The following is a 21,548-nucleotide window of genomic DNA, read 5'->3' on the forward strand; positions in this document are numbered from 1 at the left end:
GTATTGTATTGTATTGTATTGTATTGTATTGCATTGCATTGCATTGCATTGCATTGCATTGCATTGCATTGCATTGCATTGAATGCTGCCTATCGGTAGGAACCGAAGTCACCGGCCTCGTATTTCCCGCCGGCGCCACCTGGGGAAAGGACCCACTTCCGGTTTCGGTTTGATCAGCTCGGCTGCAGCCACGTGGGGCTGCTGCATTAGGAGCGGCTTCGCTGCAGGGACAGTGGGGGAAGCCGGAGGATCTTTTCCTCCGCTCAGGAAGTAATTTATGGAGCTTGGGAGCCAGGTGAGCGGTTTATAAAGAAGAGACAAGCTGTCTCTAAGTCCCTCTTAGCCATGTCTGGGCAAGTTCTTGCAGTTGTATTTAATATAACCAGCTATCCTTAGCAAAGTAATAGTATTGTCCTGTTAATAACAGAGCTGGGAGGGACCTTGGAGGTCTTCTAGTCCAACCCCTTGCTCAAGCAGGAGATCCTATGCCATCCCAGACCAATGGCTGTCCAATCTCTTCTTAGAAACCATCTGTGTTGGAGTACCCACAAAATATTAATTGCTTTCACTTATAGGAAATTCCTCCTGAGTTCTAGCTTTCTCCCCTCTTTGATTAGAATAGAATAGAATAAGGAATAGAATAGGAACAGAAACAGAAAACAGAGTTGGGAGGGACCTTAGAGGTCTTCTAATCCAACCCCCTGCCTAGGCAGGAAACCCTACACCACTTCAGACAAATGATATCCAATATACTTTAACTTTGTGACACAGATTAAGTTTCCTGGGTTTGTGTGTGTGTGTGTGTGCGCGCGCGCGCAGTTCGAAAGCATTTAAAAATGCAAGTAGAAAAATATGGACCATCTTTGGTGGGAAGGGAACAGCGTTCCACACGCCTTCGGCGTTGAGTCATGCCGGTCACATGACCACGGAGACATCGGACAGCGCTGGCTCTTCAGCTTTGAAATGGAGATGAGTTCTACCCCCTTAGAGTCGGGAACGACTAGCATATATGTGCGAGGGGAACCTTTATCTTACCTTAGGTGCCGGAAGGGTAGAAGGACAATTTTTATCTGTTTTCTGGCCACTTAAGTAAAGTACCTTGGGTGTTTGTTTGTTTTTTTAAGTATTTCCGGTGGTTTTCTCTCTACTTTACAAATGATAAAACGCGAATCTCTTGTGTTTTCAGTCCTAGCGCTTGTGGTCAAAGCTGAATGACCGTCTCGCATCAGAAATGACCAAAACGAAGAAGAAGAAGGAATCCCCGTCCCCAACAGATAACTCTACAACTAAACCAGAAAACAGAAAGAAGAAGAAGAAGAAAAAGATATTTTGGAAAAAGATCAACCAAGTAGAGAAGAGAGCAACCAAAGAATCCACAGCTGTGGTAGACTTGCCTCCAAGAACTTCTGAGGAAGTTTCATCAAATTGGAAAGCCCTGCAAAAGGTACATTTGGACAGTGACTTTTCCGGGGGGGGGGGGGGCTTTTTTTTGGGCTGGGGTGGGTGGGTGCTTTAAGGAACCGGTATTTAATGGTAGAAAGGAATAGAACGTCAGATGCTGGGTGTGACAGTCATGTTAATTTCGTTGATTAATCATATAAAAGGAGGGAAAATATGAGATAAGCGTTGTCCACTAACTTAATAAACAAAAGTTGGACATCCTACAGTCCTTTGCTAACATTTCAGGCCAAGTTAAGTTAATAATTTCAGGCTAGAATTTTACCCAAATGCTCACAAATGCAAGAAGAGATTAAAAAGCTTGCTGCTTGGATTTCATAAAAAAAATAAAATAAACATGTTTAGGAGGTATTATGGTGACAAAATTAAAATCCTCTTAAACTGAAGTTGGTTGGAATCTCTAGCAGGGTATTCTAAATTTGAGACCGGGCTGAAAAAGTCATATTAAGCTGGTTTTAGTTCAGGAAACCAGGTGAATCCAACGAGTTTGTGGTTTATATCATCTTGGTGTCATCTGCACCTCTTTATAACTCTCTGGTTTGGCTCTGCAAGCCAATAAGACAGACACAGATTTCAACGAATAATTAGAACTGGAGAAAAAACAATTACGACCAACCTGCCTTCCATTGACGACCTGTATACTGCATCTGTATGAGTCAAAAAGAAAATATTTATAGACCCCTTGCATCCTGGACATAAATTGTTTCAACTCCTATCCTCAAAACGATGCTATCAGTTTTTTCCTGAACGCCATCACTCTGCTAAACAACTAATTCCCTCAACACTGTCAAACTATTCACTAAGGCTGCATTACTATTAATCTTCTCATCGTTCCTATCACCCATCTCCTCCCACTTATGACTGCAGGACTATAACTGTTGCTTGTCTCCTTACGATTTATATTGATATTGATTATTTCCTGATTGCTTATTTGTACCTTATGGCTGTCATTAAGTGTTGCCCCTTAGGATTCTTGAGGAATGTATCTTGTCTTTTTATGTACACTGAGAGCTTCTGCACCAAAGACAAATTCCTTGTGTGTCCGATCACACTTGGCCAATAAAGAATTCTATTCTATAACAAATGTGCAATTCTGGTTTAGTATGCTGTGCAAATCCAACCTGAAAATTCAATGCGTGCATTTTTGGTTTCTGTTTAGCTTCTGCAACAAAAGGCCATACATTTGAATTCCGCTGTTGCTGCTCCCAACACGGATTCCAAGAAAAAGCACTCTGTCAAGGATGGAAAAACGGTCCCACACATATCGGGACCAAATGGAATTGGGAAGAAGCTGGCATCAAAAGTTCCGGTTCGAAGTTTGAGTCCCACAGGTATCTCGAGATCGAAAAAGTCCATTCAGGTGAGGAATCCACCACAGGTTCAAGAAACTGGCAAAGAGCAGAGAAGCCTCCAGGTGGACCACAGAGAGAAGAAGCAAGGAGATATTAAACATAAAAGAAGGAAACAGGATGCGCCAGTTGAAACAACACCAATTGAGTAAGTCTTGTGGGCTTTTTGGTGTTCTGATCCAGCTCCCCAAACACATCAAGCAGACCCGGGTAAAAGTTTCTCTCTCACTGCAGGCTAACAAGTCCGGCCGCCTGGGAGATGAATAGTTGTCTTGCCACATCTATTCATCTTCGCCCCCTGGTGGGGCTTTGCTAGCAGCAGTGGCTCTTCCGTCCCAAGGACCGGCCCATAGATTTCCACTGCTCTCCTCTCCTCTGCCACATCTATTCATCTCCGTCCCCTGCCTTTTATCCCCAGAGCTAGAGTGGGGCTTTGCTAGCAGCAGTGGCTCTTTCGTCCCAAGGACCAGCCCATAGATTTCCAGTTCCCTCTTCTCCTCTTCCTTCTGCGCATCCATGGTTCAGGCACTGGACCCCAACTGTTCCTCCTCTTCCTCATCAGCCACCTCCAGACCTGGGGGCTGTTGACTCTCCATTTGAGGGCTGATGGACGGGCCAGGCTCCGCCTCTGTCTCTCTCTCTCTGCCAGCTCCATTCCCTCTTCGTCCTCGGAGCTCTCCGGTTGCCTTGGTGCTGACCCTAACTCCCACGCCTCCTCCTACTCTGATTTTTCTGATTTACAACACAGATTAGGCAGAGCAGCTCAGGCCTAACCCCAAGTATCTGCAGGTAGTCCTAGACATACGACCACAACTGAGCCCCAAAATTTCTGTTGCTAAGCAAGACAGTTGCTAAGTGAGTTTTGCCCCCCATTTTAAGGAACTTTGTTGCCACGGTTGTTAAGTGAGCCTTGAATGATATCACAGTGGGTAACTTAGTCCTTGTCTTCCCCTCTATCCTGGCTTCCTTTGGCTTTGTAGCATCTGGTTTGACGATGTGGATCCAGACGATATCGAGGCAGCCTTGGGACCAGAAGCCGCCAAAGTAGCCCGGGAGAATCTGGGCATCCGAAACAAGGCAACCCAGCAGGCGCCTGAACCTGAACTGGTGAAAGAACATGCTTTTGAAGGGTAATTACGGTTATATAGAATCAGAAGGTTGAACGCTGGGGGGTTGTTATGACCCATGCTTGTCCCAACAAAAAACCCTTTTGTTAATTTGTTGTGAATTCTGCTCATTCACATCTATCAAAGTCTTTCAAGGGAGGATTTACGGTCACAGACCTTATCTGGCTTGGAGAGCTGGCAGGCCGAGATCTGTAAAACTCGGCCAGGAGTCCCAGAGAGTCAAGAACCAATGAAGCGAACTAATTGTCTCCTGCAAACTCGTTTCCTTCCAGGCCTCCGTTCAACCGTAGAGTGTTTAAACTCTTTTTTTTTTCCTGGAAGGCTAACCAAAGCAGTGGCCGTAGACTGTGAGATGGTAGGCGTGGGGCCCACCGGTGAAGACAGCATCCTGGCCCGCGTGTCGGTTGTGAATTTATTCGGCAAATGCATTTATGACAAGTACGTCAAACCTTCGGAAAACGTGACAGACTACAGGACCTCAGTTAGCGGGATTCGGCCTGATCACTTAAAAGCAGGTAAGGAAGCTGGGAGATTGTGGCGAAGGCGCTGAGCTTGTCGATCAGAAAGGTCGTTAGTTCGGCGGTTCGAATCCCTAACGCCGCGTAACGGAGTGAGCTCCCATGACTTGTCCCAGCTTCTGCCAACCTAGCAGTTCGAAAGCACGTTAAAAAATGCAAGTAGAAAAATAGGAACCACCTTTGGTGGGAAGGGAACAGCGTTCCGTATGCCTTCGGTGTTTAGTCCTGCCGGCCACATGACCACGGAGATGTCTTCGGACAGCGCTGGCTCTTCGGCTTTGAAACAGAGATGAGCACCGCCCCCTAGAGTCAGGAACGACTAGCACAGATGTGCGAACCTTTACCTTTAAGGAAGCTGGCTGATGGTGGTTTGAACCTTTATGCCTCGGTTGCTGTACCCGGCTGAATCAAACTGCGGTTTATCATGCACCTAGTATTGTTGTCCTGTTGCCTTTCAGCCAGATTTTATTTAAACATGGTTTGTGGAATAAGGCCTCATCCCAAAAGGCTTGGACAACCCTTTACAGTATAAATGCACTAAATTTAAAAAAAGAAAATTAAAATTCTCTGCAACATTGTGTTGTTTCTTTTTGATTTTAGGGGAGGACTTCAAAACTGTCCAGAAAGAAGTAGCTGACATCCTAAAGGGTAGGATCTTAGTTGGACATGCACTTCACAACGACTTAAAGGTAACTACGGGCTGTAGTTATAAACTCTACATGCCTTTGTTTCAAACTCTGTTTCCACAGGGTAGCTTGTTTTTCTGATTTATCTTTTCTTTCTTGCTGGAAGAAATATGGGTGGGTGGGTGGAGATAGATAGATGGATGGATGGATGGATGAACGCACAGACGGAATGGATGGATGGATGGATAGATAGACGATAGATAGATAGATAGATAGATAGATAGATAGATAGATAGATAGATAGATAGACAGACAGACAGACAGACAGACAGACAGACAGACAGACGGGTGGACGGACAGAAGGAATGGATGGATAGATGGACGGAATGGATGGATAGATGATAGATAGATAGATAGATAGATAGATAGATAGATAGATAGATAGATAGATGGATGGATGAGAGGAGAGAGATTAGATAGATAGATAGATAGATGATAGATAGATAGATAGATAGATAGATAGATGATAGATAGATAGATAGATGAGAGAGAGATTATAGATAGATAGATGATAGATAGATAGATAGATGATAGATAGATAGATAGATAGATAGATAGATAGATAGATAGATAGATAGATAGATGATAGATAGATAGATGATAGATAGATACACGGGTGGACGGACAGATTGGAATGGATGAATGGAGGGAATGGATAGGTAGGTAGGTATGTAGACAGACAGATGGACGGATTGGATGGATGGACGGGATGGATGGATAGATAGATGGATGGACGGAATGAATGGATAGATGGTGGACAGATGGATGGAATGGATAGAAGGATGGATGGACAGAATGGGTAATTATGCCAATGGGGTCTTTTCCCCCCTTTATTTTCCAGATTCTACTTCTTGACCACCCCAAAAAGAAAATCCGGGACACACAAAGATACAAACCTTTCAAAAAGCAGGTCCAGGTGAGAAGAGATTCCTTTTTTGACTTCAAAGGAAACAGATTCTATACGGAGACAACTGACGCTTTACAAGCTGTTTCACTTATTTAGTTACTTGCTTCATAGCTGTGTTATTAATTTAATCACTGCAGAAATTCACTTAATGGCTGTGGCAAAAAAGGTGGAAGAATGGGGGAAAGATGCACTTAGCAAATGTCTCGCTTAATGACAGAAATGTGGTCGTAAGCCAGGGACTGCCAGAACAGCGTTCAAGTTCTCTCTGATCTTCCCTGTTTCCTCAGAGCCTGAGACCCTCCCTCAAACTGCTGTGCGAGAAACTTCTCAACGTAAAAGTGCAAACATCAGAACACAATTCGGTAAGTGATTAGAACCCAGGTCCCGGTGGATAGATCCAGGAGGCTAACAGAATGGTGTGGGAAAGAGACCAGGGGAATCTCGCTCAGTCGATAAGTGTTCTGACTGAGGCTTCCCAAGACCATGAAGCAAATTCCTGTCCCCAACAAAAACCCCTTTTATTAATTGACTGTGAATTCTGCTCATTCACCTCCAGCAAAGTCTTTCAAGGGAGAATTTACGGTCACAGACCTTATTTGGTTTGGAGAGTTGCCATGCCGAGATCTGCAAAACTTGGCAAGGAGCCTCGGAGAGTCACGAATGAATTAAGTGAACTAATGGTCTCCTGCAAACTCCACTCCCCTTTCGCTCCTCTTTTATTTCCTCCGGGAGGGGCCACTCATCGCACACCTGTGGCCTTCCTCCCAAGTCAACCCCTGTTCTTTAGCAGTTCCCTTCCTTTGGCAGCTCTGTGCATGCGCACACTGGGAACAGGCTCCAGCTGTTCTTCTGCCTCACTGATGTCTGACTCTGAAGGCAGCTGATAACTGTCAGACGGCCCTGGCCCCATCTCTGCCTCCGACACAGAGCCCTCATCAGAGCCTTCCCCAGACTCCAGGACTGGCCCATCTTCCTCCCCAACCTCCTCATTGTCCAAATCCCACAACAGATAGACCCAAGAAGGTAGCAGAATGATGGGGGGAAACGTTCTGCCCCATTGAGATCGGGGGACCAGGGGGGGTGAGGCCTGGCTGCTGCAGAAGTTTTTAAAAATGGATGCGAGGTTCGTTATCTCCAGAGCCTTAATACCTTCTTAGCCTGTCTTCTTCGGACCGATTCCGAAGCAGCACAAATTTTGCGTTTCACTCCCTGCTTTTCTCTCTCTCTCTCTCTCTCCCTCTCTCTCTCTCTCTCTCTCTCTCTCTCTCAGGTCCAAGATGCTCAAGCGGCCATGCGACTTTACACTTTGGTGAAAAAACAATGGGAGGCATCTCTGAAAGAAATCCCCAAAGCCAAGAAAAATTAAATCTGGACTCTTTGACGTCCGGCTGTGTGTTGCTGTTTGACCCGGTGGATCGAACGTTTTTCCTGATCCATTCTACCGCTGTTCTTTCTACATTGGATATCGGAGAGAAATGAATTGGGGGTGGGATGGGTTTTTTACTTCCATCAGAAGAAGGTGGTGTAGGGTTTCCTGCCTAAGGAGGGGGGGTTGGACTAGAAGACCTCCAAGGCTCCTTCCAACTCTGTTGTTCTATTCTAAGATGAAGCTTCCCGTGCGGTCGGTCATGGATTTGGGAAACTGCTGAATTGATCTTCTGACTTAAGTCTCTGGTTAGGGATCACCTGTTGGATGTTCAAGGAGGATCAAAACCAAAAAAAATCCTGTGCCCGTCGCTGGGCCAGACTCCTCGATCCCTAAATCCAGTCCAGGAACATTTGCAAAATGGCAATTTGGATTCCTGTTTTGGACCATGTTGCCGCCCCTCTTAGATTTCTCATCTGCCTCTTGAATTATATTTTACTTTTTTTTTTTTCAAAATAAGCGTTAAAGAGCTGACCAACTACGCACGGGCCTTTGGAGATGGGTGAGGCGTTTGAGCGACCTTAGAAAGAGAAATGAAATTCTGATTTTTAAAAGTGAAAGCCTCTTCCGCGTCTATGGAAATGTCCTCCTGCAGGGGTCTATATAGGTCATCCTCGAACTTAACGACCGTAATGGAGCCTGCCCGTCACAGTTGTAACTGATAACGGTCAAACCGTTTCAATTGTGTGAGTGATACAATTTTAGGACTTTTTTTGTGTGTGTCAGTCGTTAAGCGAACCAGTCGAAAGATTTTGGCAAAACCATCATAAAACAGCAGAGCTTGACAGCTGTAAATCCATTCTAGCTTTGGTCGTAAGACGGGGACTACCTCCACAGCTAGAGTAATCAGCAATAACAGTTCACATTTTATTTTTATTTTTTTACATTTTTCTTAGGCCACTTCGTCTGCAGACACCAGTAAGGATTCCTTTTAAATCACTTGAGTTTTTAACTGCCCAAACTATGCTTTGGGTAGCATTTAAGTGAAATAGCTGCCATCTTTTCTCCTTACCTGTCCTGCCTTATGCAGGTGCTTTTGAAATTGTGTTGAGGTTCCAAAATTAGCAGTACTATAGCAGAGGAAAGCAGAATATCTATCTATCTATCTATCTACCTACCTACCTACCTACCTACCTACCTATCTACAAATCTATCCATCCATCCATCATCTATCTATCTATCTATCTATCTATCTATCTATCTATCTATCTATCTATCTATCTACCTTCCTATCTATCTATCTATCTATCATCTATCTATCATCTATCTATCTATCTATCTATCATTTTCTGCCTAAATTTGTATCTACACGCCCTTCTCCAGCTACCTGGTAGTTCAAAAGACTTTAAAACAAATTCATCCTTTTCCCCCCCTTTTTGCTGTATTCCATGGATAGGGTTTGATCCGTGCAAAATCACCTGTTGAAAAAGACTCCATCGTTGCAACTCATTTTCCTATTTATTTGCACAACCTTTAATGTTTTCAGCAAAATACAACATCCGTTCACCTTTTGCAAATCAATTCCAAACTTCTGTAAAAGACGGCCAACTTTCCCCTCCTGTTCATCTTGAAATAATCGACGGGGCGAGGAGAGAAAAAAAATTTTTTTAAAAAAAAAATCATCTTATCAGGGATCGTGCATTATAAGCCCTGTGAAGTGTAAAAATTGAGAAGAAGTTACATTTTTTAAAAAAATACTGTTTTTAAAAGATTAAGACTCCTTTAGAAAATAGCATTCTTTTATTTAGATAAATAAAGCTAAATTTAAGAAATGTTCACCTTTCTTCTGCAGCTTTGAGAGTGCCTTCTCCGATAGGGCAACTATTTCCTGAGGATAAATGCATACAACATTTGGGGCATCAGACCAGTTTCTGGTGTCTTATTCTCAAAAACACACTTGTAAATTCACTTAACAACTGTTAAGGATAACTCTTAAAAATATGCCTCCTCCTTACCAAACTAGAAGTAAATCTGTCCTTCATTTCTCTCAGCATGTCCGTAATGCTCTGGGAGGCCGCCTCTACAATAATTTCGTCTGCGATTTAAAGAACATTTAAAAAGCCCGGAATCATTTTGCCGTTGGTTCACGGGGCTGGGACGATGGGATTTTCCCGCGCCAACGTTTTACCGTATTTAAACATCTCGTCGATCAGGACACAGATGTTTTCCACGACTTCGGGATCCTCCCTGTGGATCTGGTAGCAATCTTTTAGCAGGATGATGCCGTTACCCTTCTCGTCCGTCACTATGAATCGGAAACCGGATAACTCTAAAAAGGAAGGGGTTTTATTCAATCCCCAATGGAGTTTTCTCCTCTCACTTTCACACAGCGTGGCACATGCATAGTATTGCATTTTGGGGGTGCTCTTGGCCAACCTCCACCATTTTGGGGCCTGGGAAGACTCCTGCGCCAAAGCGGAAGCCAAAAATGGGCGGGAGGGAGTGCGCATCGCATGCGTAGGGGAATGAGGAAGCAAAGGGGTCACGTGTGCATGTGCAGCAGGGACTGGGGTGGGGTTGCAGTATTGTATGAGTTCTGCCCTGTTTAAACCCAACATAATCCTATCCGTCTTTCCTCACAGCCTTCTCTAAATCATCTGGCTCAGCTCCTTAACACTCTTGATGTCTTTTACTTGTTCCACTTCCATCTCAGCATTTAACAAATAGCTCTGTAGTTTCTTTATTAACTTTTTATCTTCCCCTGTTAATATCTGATCTAATTCTGTTAATTCTTTGCTTAAACCATACATTTTAAGCGGTGGCTCAGGGGCTAAGACGCTGAGCTTGTCAATCAGAAAGCCGGGCGGTTTGAATCCCTAGCGCCGCGTAACCCAGTGAGCTCCCGTGACTCGTCCCAGCTTCTGCCAACCTAGCAGTTCGAAAGGACGTAAAAATGCAAGTAGAAAAAGAGAAACCACTTTTGGTGGGAAGAGAACAGCGTTCCGTGCCCCTTCGGCGTTGAGTCATGCCAGCCATATGATCCCGGAGACGTCTTCGGACAGCCCTGGCTCTTCGGCCGGAAGAAACATTGTAAAACGGGGCAAGACTCGGTTGAGAACTAACTCCCTTTGCAACAAGGGATTAATGGTGGCCATAGATTTCTCGAGCAATGCCTTGGGAACCCCATGGCCTGGTAGATGAATACAGTGGGACTTCGGGTCCCGAACGGCTCAAGACAATGAACAATTCGGGTGCCGACTGGAAAAATCTTCTAAATCTTTCACTCAGGTCACAAACACATCCTCGGGTGCCAAATAAAGATAGCTGCAGCGATTTTCCCTGCTGCGCCAATTTTTTGTGTGCGCAGTTTGTCTTGCTTCTGGTCATAACCAGACCGGGTGCCGATCGAAGTCAGGAAAAGGATTACGGTCAGCAGCCGAGGTCCCGCTGTACAGTCCACTGAGCAATTGGGGGTTTGAGATATTGAGAATTGTTACCGGATGTCCTCAGGAGGCTGGCCAGCCCAAGACAAGCATTTTTCACCAACATGGAACTCTCAGGATGCTGCCTCATGGCTTCAAGCAAAAGCAGAGAATAAGGCTCGTATTTGACTTCGTCTATGCATCCTGCAAGGGAAGCCAGAGAAAACCTCTGATTAAATTATTATATTCTCTTTTTTAAAAAATGATTTTTATTGAATGTTTTTAGTAGCTTAATCTCGTTTAATGAAAGGAAGCACTAGGGGAGACCTGATAGCAGTGTTCCAATATGTCAGGGGTTGCCACAAAGAAGAGGGAGTCAAGCTATTCTCCAAAGCACCTGACGGCAGAACAAGAAGCAATGGGTGGAAACTAATCAAGGAGAGAAGCAACTTAGAACTGAGGAGGAATTTCCTGACAGTGAGAACAATTAATCAGTGGAACAGAAGTTGCCTCCAGAAGTTGTGAATGCTCCAACACTGGAAGTCTTTAAGAAGATGTTGGATAGCCATTTGTCTGAAACGGTATAGGGTTTCCTGCCTAGGCAGGGGGTTAGACTAGAAGACCTCCAAGGTCCCTTCCAACTCTGCTATTGTATTGCATTGTATTGTTTTAATCTTTAAAAACAGAAAGAAAAACACCACAAGAAAAAACAAAACATACATCACAATATAAAGTAATTATACAGCCTTCTGTATCGGTTCTCATTATGTATGTGAAAAGAACGCACACACTCCGAGAGGTTTTAGGGGTGTCTTATGCCACAGTATTTGTTTCCGGAGAGTAAGTCATTTCTGCAAATGATGCCCACTGCCAGAAGCTGTCTTCACTGGACTCGCTTAACAGACTCCTGTAGAAGTCGTCATAAAACTGGCTCCATCTTGACTTTCACGACCCACAGCAACTTACGGCAGAAATTCCGTTCCCGAATATATTGTGGTGACTCACCGTGAAGAGACAGGGCCCAGAAGGCGCTACAGGCCACCTCTGCGACGTCCACGTGGTGGAGATGCATGTGGAGGATGAGGGAGACCAGCTCCGTGGCGTATTTCAGTGGGCTCTGGCCCACGTCAGCCACTGAATTGACAAAACAAAGCAACAACATTAGGCCTGAAGTGCTTGCTTAGGACCACAGTTGAGGCCGAAATAACTTCAAAGTAACAAGAGTCAGAAGGGGCCTTTGAGGTCTTCTAGTCCAACACCTCCCCCACAGCTGAGGCAGAAAACCCTATCCCATTCCAGACAAACGGTCATCAAACTTCCACAACTCCTGAGAGCAAGTAGCTCTACTGATTAATTGTTCTAATTTCAGGAAATTCCTCCTTAGGAATTCTAGGTTGCTTCTCTCCTTCATTGGTTTCCATCCGTTGTTTCTTGTCCTGCCTTTTATGTGTGTTGGAAAATAGGTTAACCCCCCTCTTCTTTGGGGCAGCCCCTTCCTTATGCTAGAATAGAGTAACCTGGCCGCTTTCATCAACCCATCCATTGCCTGTCTTCCTCCTGAACTCCCTAAGGAGCTACAACACTCTTCCCTATCCAAAGTGGCCACAAACGTCTGGAAGAGCTGGGGACGAGTGTCCGAGCGGAGGCCCTCTTTTCCAGCTATGCAACCGGAGGCTTGTTTTCTACCCACAGTGCGCAGCCAGCGTCCAGATGAGGCCGCAACAAGCGAAGCAGATCTCTTTGTTGTGAGCGAAAGTACACATGATGGTCAAGATATCCGTGAAAATGTTGGCCCTCCGGAGGGCTTCCGCCGCTGCCTCTAGAAAGGGGAAGAAAAAGAGAGAAGGGAGGCGAACGACAACGGATTGTTAGGCCCACCTGAGCCGTGCTAGCATTCCCAGCCAGCGAGGTCACCAGGTCGGGTGAGCGCGCCTTACCGTTGGAGGACATCATCATAAACAAGGTGGAGATCATACAGAGCAGCTCTTCTTGGTCTGGATGGGTCCTCATCAAATTCATCAGGCAGCTGAGGTTGCTCTCCACAGCCAAGATCTCCACGCTCAAGTTCTCAGCAATAGCTGTCAGAAGCAGAACATCAGCGCAGGGACATCTGAGCTGCTTGCCACCATTGCAAACATCTAGCATGGTCCCAGCTCTCCCTTTCCAAGCCAAAGATCCCCGGAAGCTCACAAAAATCTCCTTTGTGCCTTCTAAAGTTCGCAAACCCGTGGTAGGAAGTGTGTTGCGTTTACAGAGGAGGTGACAATAAATCACTAATCCCGTAATGGCGGACCTATGACACATGTGCCAGGGGTGGCACACAGAGCCCTCTCGGTGGGCATGCGCACCAGCGTCAACTACTTTTCTGGCTTCTGGCATACATGCTCCCTGGCCAGCTGGTCTTCGCATGGGCCAAAGCGCCAGAAAACAGCCAAAACTGGTCAAAAAACAGGCCCCTTTATGGGGTGTTTTGGGGCTGTTCTCAGGCCGTTTTGGGGGTGTTGTCAGGTCATTTTTCAGGCTGCTTTAAGACTGTTTGGGGGGCATTGTGGGCCCTGAAAACGCCCCCCAAAACAGCCTGAAAACAGCCTGAAAAATAGCCAAAAACGGCCAAAAAGAGGCATTGCACATTTACGGTGCGCATGTGCGAGCGTGCATGCACATACGCACGCGTTCCGGTTTGGGCACTTGGTGCCGAAAAGGTTAGACACCCCTAACACCCTTGGAGTGTGTGTGTCCGTGTTCCAGCATAACTCTGGAACGCCTGGGCCGCTGAAATGAAAAGCACTGTATTATATCTATAGTGTCAAGTCCCAGTACTTTTGACAGTGATCGTGTGCATTTTGGATTCAAGTTTTGTTAAGGTACAGCCTGTTGTGCCTTATAATGGCTTCTGCTGTACAGCACAATGGAGCTGCCATGGTAACGGCTTCGCAGTACTCCACAAGGGGGCTCCCTCTTATACAGGAGTGGGATAAATACATACCCAGGCTATGCCGGGTTATCAGCTATAAATAACAATTTCGGTTAGCACAGAGAACCTAATGGTTGTTGGCTCTCTCACCTCGCCCGGCGATTCCGAGCAGCAACGAAAATCCAGCCAGCAGCGTCTCAACAGACTCGTTGTGTTTGTTCATGGCGTCGATCACCGGCTCCACCAGGTGAAGGAACACCTTGACACCAACTGTAGGGGGAAGGAACCGCAGCTGTTCACTTTCATTTTTCATGCCTAATTAATAACTGGGTTCCTGGGTTTTAGCACCAGTTGGGAATGTGGCTTTTTATTTCTCTTTGGAACTGTTTGGAAATGCTTGGAAAATCCTTAAGTCGGCCGTGCTAAGGAGGCTGCACGCCCATTTTGCACCACTCCAGTGACCCCGAGGACACAAATAAACCTCCAAGTGGCCTCAACGACTCCCTAAAAGGATGCGAGCGAGCAGTTGCCTGCAAGGAATATAAATCCTTCCATTCCCCTACTATCCGATGTACCTTTTCCCTCGTTCAACAGGTTTTGGAGTCGTTCGATAGCCTTTTCTTGGGCTTCTTCAGCTTCTGGGTAAGACATCATGAATTCTGCAGGGGATTAAAAGCAAAAATCAACTTTTTATACTCCCGTCTTGTACTCCGAAAAATACGGTATATCTTGTATATCGTATTCCTTAAGACTTCGCAAAACAAAACACAAAAATTACTAGCCGGCATTACCTAGAATTGTCTGGATCCTATCCGTCTGAATTATATCCAGGAAACCTGGGGGAAGTTTCTTTGTCACCTTTATTAGAGGAGACTTCGCTTCAATGAGGCATTCTCGGATATATGGGTTTTCCACCAGCTCCCTATAATTACAGGAAAAGAGGAGAGAAAACAGTTGTCCCTGAATCCAACTTGGCTGAAGAATGCAATCCTCGACTTGACAACCATTCGTGGTTTAATGACCACAAGTTACAACCAAATTTTTAACAAAGGCACATATGGACATTTTTCAAAGTTACGACGTTTGCAGCAAGGCTAGGGGTGAGGAATTGGATATGTTTAGTAGGAAAGAAGGACTAAGGACGACACGATAGCATCTTCCAATATTTGAGGGGATGCCCCAAAGAAGAAGGAGTCACGCTATTCTCCAAAGCACCAGAAGGTAAGACAAGAAGGATGGAAACTCATCAAGGAGAGAAGCAACCTAGAACTAAGGAGAAATTTCCTGACGGTGAGATAAAATTAATCCGTGCAATTGTTTCTCTGCAGAAGTTGTGAGTTCTCCATCACTGGAGGCTTTCAAGAAGAGACTGGTCAGCCACCTGTCCGAGATGGTATAGAGTCTCCTGCTTCAGCAGAGGGTTGGACTAGAAGACCTCCAAGGTCCCTTCCAACTCTGTTCTTCTACATTCTAGTGGGACAATCTCAGCTGGGACTCACTCTGCAGTTGACCTCACAGAAGGATCAATCTTCAGCATCAGAAAGAGGATGGAAGACAGCAAGGGGTGCAGTTGGTTCATATCACTCACAGCTTCCTCAAGAGCTCTGGCCTCCTTCTTAATGTTGTGCAGCAACAACATGGGCTCCTTCACCTACGAAAGACCCACAACAGCATGGGCGAAAAATGTTGGCTATGCAATACAACTTGAGAAGTGGCAGCAATTATGGGAAAGGAATTATAAATTAACAATGGCAACAGTACGCAAAGAGAATTTGTATAACATATTTTATAGGTGGCATATGTCGCCCGAAAGATTGGCAAAAAATGTTTAAAGATAAATCATCGAAGTGTTGGAAGTGTCACCAGATGCCAGGATCATGCGCAGAGGCGAAAAAAATATTGGGCAAAATCTCGTCTGTGGTTGGAAAGGATGACACAGCAGCATATTGATTTAAATCCAGAACTCTTTTGTTTAGGTATTTTACCAGAAAAAAATATAGTAAAGGAAATGCATCTTTAATTATTCATGTAATAACTGCAGCTAGAATTGTATTTGCACAAAATTGGAAAAAATTCCCTCAGAAGGAGATGTAATTAAAACTATTAGGCTGTGCAGAAATGAACAGATTAACGTTGGCAATCAAAGAGAAGGAAGAATCAGAGTATTCTAAGATATGGGGATGTTTTTATCACAGGAAAGAAAATGAATGTAGACAAAAAGAAACAGAAAACGGAATAATTTGGAAAAGAACGCAGAACGATAGGGGAAGAGTTGAATTAAAAGGAGTAAATGGAAGATAAAAATAGATTTAAAAAGATGTCACTGTTAAGTATGATGACACAAAGATTGTGCCCAGGTGACACACTGTAAGGTTACTGATTATGGAAAAATAAAAATAAAAACTTTTCATATGTGCTCCCGCGACTTGTCCCAGCTTCTGCCAACCTAGCTGTTTGAAAGCACGTAAAAAATGCAAGTAGAAAAATAGGAACCACCTTTGGTGGGAAGGGAACAGCGTTCCGTGCGCTTTCGGGCGTTGAGTCATGCCGGTCACATGACCACGGAGACGTCTTCGGACAGCGCTGGCTCTTCGGCTTTGAAACGGAGATCAGCACCGCCCCCTAGAGTCGGGAAGGACTAGCACAGATGTGCGAGGGGAACCTTGACCTTTATAGTGTTCTAACAGGAAGGATAAAACGTACCTTTGGGTAAGAGCAAGCTATCATGTCCAGCAACATGGAGCCCAACGACCAAATGTCGGATTTGTCACTGAAAGAAAAATCTGCTGCTTCTGGAGCCATCCAGCATTTAGAATCGGGCTCTGCAGAAAAGAAAACCCACCCAGAACCATGTTTAAAATCCTGCCAACGACAGCCAAAGCGCCCTTTTTACTTGTGAAATTGAGCAGCAACAAAAGTTGAAAATGTCTGTTGCTAAGCGAGGCGGTTATTAAGTGAGAGTCCATGGAGATTCCCAGCTCATGGTTGTCCCCAAAGATGCTTTTTCAAGAGGCAAGGAGACTTTTTCTCTGAAGACACGTTGCTTCTCTTCTTCAGCTCAGACGGGATGGTGGGGAATGGAATGGTTCTAGCCCCCTAATCCTTTTTCTTGCTCTTCTCTGCACTCTTTCTAGAGTCTCCACATCTTTTTTACATCGTGGCGACCAAAACTGAATGCCGTATTCCAAGTGTGGCTTTATCAAGGCCTTGTAAAGCGGTAGTAACACTTCACGTGATCTTGATTCTCTCCCTCTGTTGATGCAGCCTAGAACTGTGTTGGCTTTTTTGGCAGCTGCTGCCCACGGCTGGCTCCTATTTAAACGGTTGTCCACTAGGACTCCAAGATCCCTCTCACGGTCACTACTACTGAGCAAGGTACCACCTATATACCTGTGCATTTGGTTTTCCTTGCCTAAATGTAGAACCTGACTTTTTTCACCCTTGAATAATCACTGAACAAACTCTTGTAAGGGGAGAACTGCCTGTATTCCATCACTCCACCTTCCCTTGAAACAAACAGGGGTCATACATATATATCGTCTCTTTAGTTTATAATATTTTCCAAGTCCACACACACACACACACACACACACACACCGGCTAAATGCCTTTTTATTTTTGATAAGGATGGAAACCAGCGCGAGGAACTCACCTTCTTCAGCCCTTATTCTCCATTTCATCTCATCCGTCATGAGAGTTTCCGAGCCAAAGTCGCAAACCATGAAGGAGGCTTCATCAGCAGAAAGGACGTTAGATGGCTTGAGATTCCTGAAACGGAGCAGAAAGGGGGCCACTGTCAGTCAGGCTCTCGCCCCCCACCCCCCACCCCAAAAAAACCCCACACAAAAAATCCCGCGTGGAATTTCTTTTGCCTAAGCAGTTTCCTTTATTGCTCCTCGCTTACCGACCGAAATCCTGCCAAGTTAAGCAGGGGACCTGCCCCCTCGTGGTCATAAGTCTAGGAAAAGGGGACGGTCACAGGACCTAATTTTCCAACCTCTTTTTTGTTTGCAGGGGGGGGGCGGGTTAAGCAAATAAACGGTTAGCTGTAGTTTTGCTAAAAACCAAAACTGTTAAAACCGTCGTCAAATGGGGGAAGCTGAGTTGCTGAGCAACTGAAATTCAATTGTGTGACCACGGCTGGTCTTGGAACTTCTAATCCAGGTAGCCCCCAACGTCTGAAAATTAGATTAGATTAGAGTTGGGAGGGACCTTGTAGGTCATCTAGTCCAACCCCCAAGCAGGAGACCTTACACCATTTCTGACAGTCTCTTCTTGAAAGCTTCCAGGGATGAAGCTCCCACAGCTTCCGAAGACAACTTCTGTTCCATCGGTTAATGGTTCTCACTGTCCTAAAATTCCTCCTTATTTCCAGGTTGAATCTCTCCTTGTTCAGTTTCCATCCATTGTTCCTTCTCTGGCCTTCGGGTGCTTAGGAGAATAGCTTGACCCCCTTCCTCTCTGGGGCAGCCTCTCAAATATTGGAAGACTGCTCTCCTGTCTCCCCTGGTCCTTCTCTAGACTAACCACCCCCAAGTTGATGAAGGTTGTGTCCCTCCTGCTAAAAACCCCAAAATAATCAAATCCTTCTCACCGGTGGAAAATATTTAGCCGATGGATGTAAACTAACACATCCACCATCTGTCCTAGAAATATCCGAATGACCTGCGGAGAGAAATATATCAACGGTTTAGGAAGAATTGGGATTTCTTGACTCACAACTTAGCTCAAACAAATCAACCTTGTGATGACTTAATATGACAATATCTGGTTCACCCAACATTCCAAGAAGTAGATTGATTTCTACAAAATGGGGAGGAAGAACTGGAATTGCAAATGATTCGTGTTCAGCTGATTTAGGATGCTGTTTCAAAGACACCGTGGCTACGGGGGAAACATGGGCCCGGATTTGCAAAGATCTCGACGATTCAGCTAGCTTTGGTTTGACCTTGTTCGGAAATTCCTCGTGTTTTAGCCTCTTGGCCTTGATACGCGAGAAGAGATCCTCGTGATGGGAATGGTCCATCACCAAGCAAAGGAAGAGAGAAGAAATCTGAAAAGAGAATTAACGGTTGGAATAACTTTACCATTGTGTCGGGGGGTGTAACGCAAGGATTCCTTACACAAACACATACACAAAACCACCCCCAAAAATGCTTCACTTTCTCCCAACCCAACTACAAGCCCAACCTTGCAATGATTGATCGCAAAACCATAATCCGAATTAAAACCATAATAAAATCCTGGACCAAAAATTCTTTTAGGAGCTCCTGAATATTGTTCTTCTGTCTGGTGTAAGTTGCAATATAAACTCTTTAGCTGTTCCCTTCCTCTGGCAACTCTGCGCGTGCGCACACTGGGAACAGGCTCCAGCTGTTCTTCTGCCTCACTGATGTCTGACTCTGAAGGCAGCTGATAACTGTCAGACGGCCCTGGCCCCTTCTCTGCCTCCGACACAGAGCCCTCATCCAAGCCTTCCCCAGACTCCAGGACTGGCCCATCTTCCTTCCCAACCTCCTCACTGTCCGAATCTGCTGCCAGCTCTGTTGGCCACTGGCTGGCCATAACAAGAATGCTTGCAACTTCAGTGATCCCGTTTCTCACCTTATTGTCCCAAATGATAAAAAATTCTTTGTAAGCACAAATATTCTTATGCTTTAGTTTCAACAGCTCCATTACCTGTAAGGAAAAAAAATGGCCCATCAGTTGGGGGGAAAAAGGTGTGTAAAGCTCAGTCACACTCAACTCTGCTCTTTGACTAAATTCTTCCAATGTTGAATTTGCACGATAAATTAACCCGACTAAGCAGACTCACATAGTCATTTTAAAAGAAAGCTACCAAGTGTGATTAAACACTAACACTTCACGTATTGGGAGAATGGTGTTGCTAGGACTTTAACTGACTTTGTTAATAATTTTGTGCGAACCCAAATCCTAAGTTGGAAAACTCCAGTTTAAACCATAGATTCACCTCGCATATATGTGCGAGACGTTCCCTACTCTAGGGGGTGGTGCTCCTCTCCGTTTCAAAGCCGAAGAGCCAGCACTGTCCGAAGACATCTCCGTGGTCATATGGCTGGCATGACTCAATGCTGAAGGCGCACAGAACACTGTTACCTTCCCACCAAAGATGGTTCCTATTTTTCTACCCGCATTTTTACGTGCTTTCGAACTGCTAGTTGGCAGAAGCTGGGACAAGTCACGGGAGCTCACTCCGTTACGCGGCGCTAGTGATTTGAACCGCCGAACTGCCAACCTTTCTGATCGACAAATTCAGCATTTTAGCCACTGAGCCGCCGCATCACCTAAAGTTCCTCTTTCTTTATAAGGCAGGAATAAATCACCAGCATATCGTTTCATAATTACAACATAAGCCAAAGATCATTATTTTATGGAATATAGGTTAAATAAGGACAATTAAGACACATTACCTCTCGTAGAGCGTTGTTTGCCTGATTTTCATCAATGCATTCGACCTGCCCCAAAGAGGCAAAGAGTCAAAACAGACCATTCTTTTTGATAAAGTTGAAATACCCATATTTTTCAGAGTATAAGACTCTCCAAAGTATAAGACACACCTAGCTTTTGGGGAGGAAAACAAGAAAAAAAAATCTGCCTGTGTCTCCCAGCAATTTGCCTCCTTGCAGCAAACAGCAAACGGCCTATTTCAGCTTCAACAGAGCCTGATTAGCACAAGCAGCTGATTGTCGGTTGCATCGGCCTCCCGACCATCAGCTGTTTCAGGCTGCAGGGATTGCCATCGCCTATTGCCATTTCCGCGCACCCAATTTTTGGCCTCTGCATCCCGTTTTCAGCCTCTGCGCGCCCTGTTTGGATGGAAAGTGAACGAGGAGAGATTCCACCTGGAAATAAGGATAAATTTCCTGACAGTGAGAACAAGCAACCGATGAAACAGAAGTTGCCTTCGGAAGTTGTGGGAGCTTCCATCCCTGGAGGCTTTCAAGAAGAGACTGGACTCCCATCTGTCAGGAATGGTGTAGGGTCTCCTGCTTGAGCAGGGGGTTGGACTAGATGACCTACAAGGTCCCTTCCAACTCTGTTCATCTGTTTCTGTTTATACCCATTCCTGATTTTTTTCTAATTTAATGCTTAAAAGCAGCAGAAAGATTTGGTGAATATTAAACAGGATATAAAAGGCTGAACATCAAATCCTTTGAAAGTGACGGCAAGATGGAAGCCATCGATGAAATCCTGGCTACAGCTGGGCTGGTGAACCATAAGCCTAATTTTGTTCTATTTATGAGGTGATTTTATTCTAAAAGTGTTCCGTTGGTGCCTTCTGCATCTTTTTCGACCTGCGGGTTGATAATTCACGGGGATGTATTTGGGAATCGCATCCAGTTGCCATAGTGACGTGCCTTTCCTTGCTCTCCCCTCACCTTTTTCAACATGTGTTTCTTTCTTGTGGCATCTCTTCCTTTTGCCTTGGATTCTACTTCCAGCATCATTCCCAGAGCCCCCGGGGGCAGCTCCTTCACAATCTGCATTGCCAGCAAACAGATAATATTTTAATAATATTATACAAGTCCTCCATAATGGCCAAGCATCTGTCTGTCTGTCTACCTATCTCATCTAATTTATCCAGCTATCTAACCTTGGTGTCTCTTAGCTATGTCATTGAATCTGTCTCTCTTTATCTATCTGTCAGTCTGCCTGTCTGTCTGTGTCTGTCTTATATATGTCATCTAATCTTTATTTCTCTAGCTAATCTTCAATCTCATCTCATCTAATCTAATCTACCTATCTATCTATCTATCTATCTATCATCTGTCTGTCTTAT

At 45.0% G+C, this 21,548-nt stretch overlaps 2 protein-coding genes across 2 annotated transcripts; one reads left to right on the forward strand and one right to left on the reverse strand.

Annotated features, from left to right (window-relative positions):
* Positions 1-147: 147 nt before the first annotated feature.
* On the forward strand, positions 148-7,535 carry REXO4 (REX4 homolog, 3'-5' exonuclease). The gene is made up of 9 exons (XM_081967299.1): positions 148-295; positions 1,187-1,444; positions 2,618-2,955; positions 3,788-3,937; positions 4,256-4,449; positions 5,053-5,141; positions 5,980-6,054; positions 6,333-6,407; positions 7,316-7,535. Exons 2-9 carry the CDS (start codon positions 1,232-1,234, stop codon positions 7,409-7,411), a joined length of 1,230 nt encoding a protein of 409 aa, XP_081823425.1. The 5' UTR covers positions 148-295; positions 1,187-1,231; the 3' UTR covers positions 7,412-7,535.
* Positions 7,536-8,986: 1,451 nt separating this feature from the next.
* On the reverse strand, positions 8,987-21,204 carry STKLD1 (serine/threonine kinase like domain containing 1). The gene is made up of 19 exons (XM_081967250.1): positions 21,148-21,204; positions 20,179-20,223; positions 19,352-19,426; positions 18,696-18,800; positions 18,342-18,412; positions 17,400-17,515; positions 16,451-16,569; positions 15,247-15,398; positions 14,539-14,669; positions 14,323-14,406; positions 13,898-14,017; positions 12,771-12,911; positions 12,524-12,652; positions 11,839-11,967; positions 10,909-11,037; positions 9,600-9,740; positions 9,427-9,506; positions 9,251-9,299; positions 8,987-9,121 (listed from the first exon to the last, which is right to left on the reverse strand). The coding sequence occupies exons 1-19, from the start codon at positions 21,157-21,159 to the stop codon at positions 9,099-9,101; spliced, it is 1,851 nt and encodes a 616-aa protein (XP_081823376.1). The 5' UTR covers positions 21,160-21,204; the 3' UTR covers positions 8,987-9,098.
* Between the last annotated feature and the right edge of the window lie 344 nt (positions 21,205-21,548).

This window comes from Natrix helvetica (assembly GCF_964273705.1).
Source record: "Natrix helvetica genome assembly, chromosome: 15".
Classification (NCBI taxonomy): domain Eukaryota; kingdom Metazoa; phylum Chordata; class Lepidosauria; order Squamata; family Natricidae; genus Natrix; species Natrix helvetica.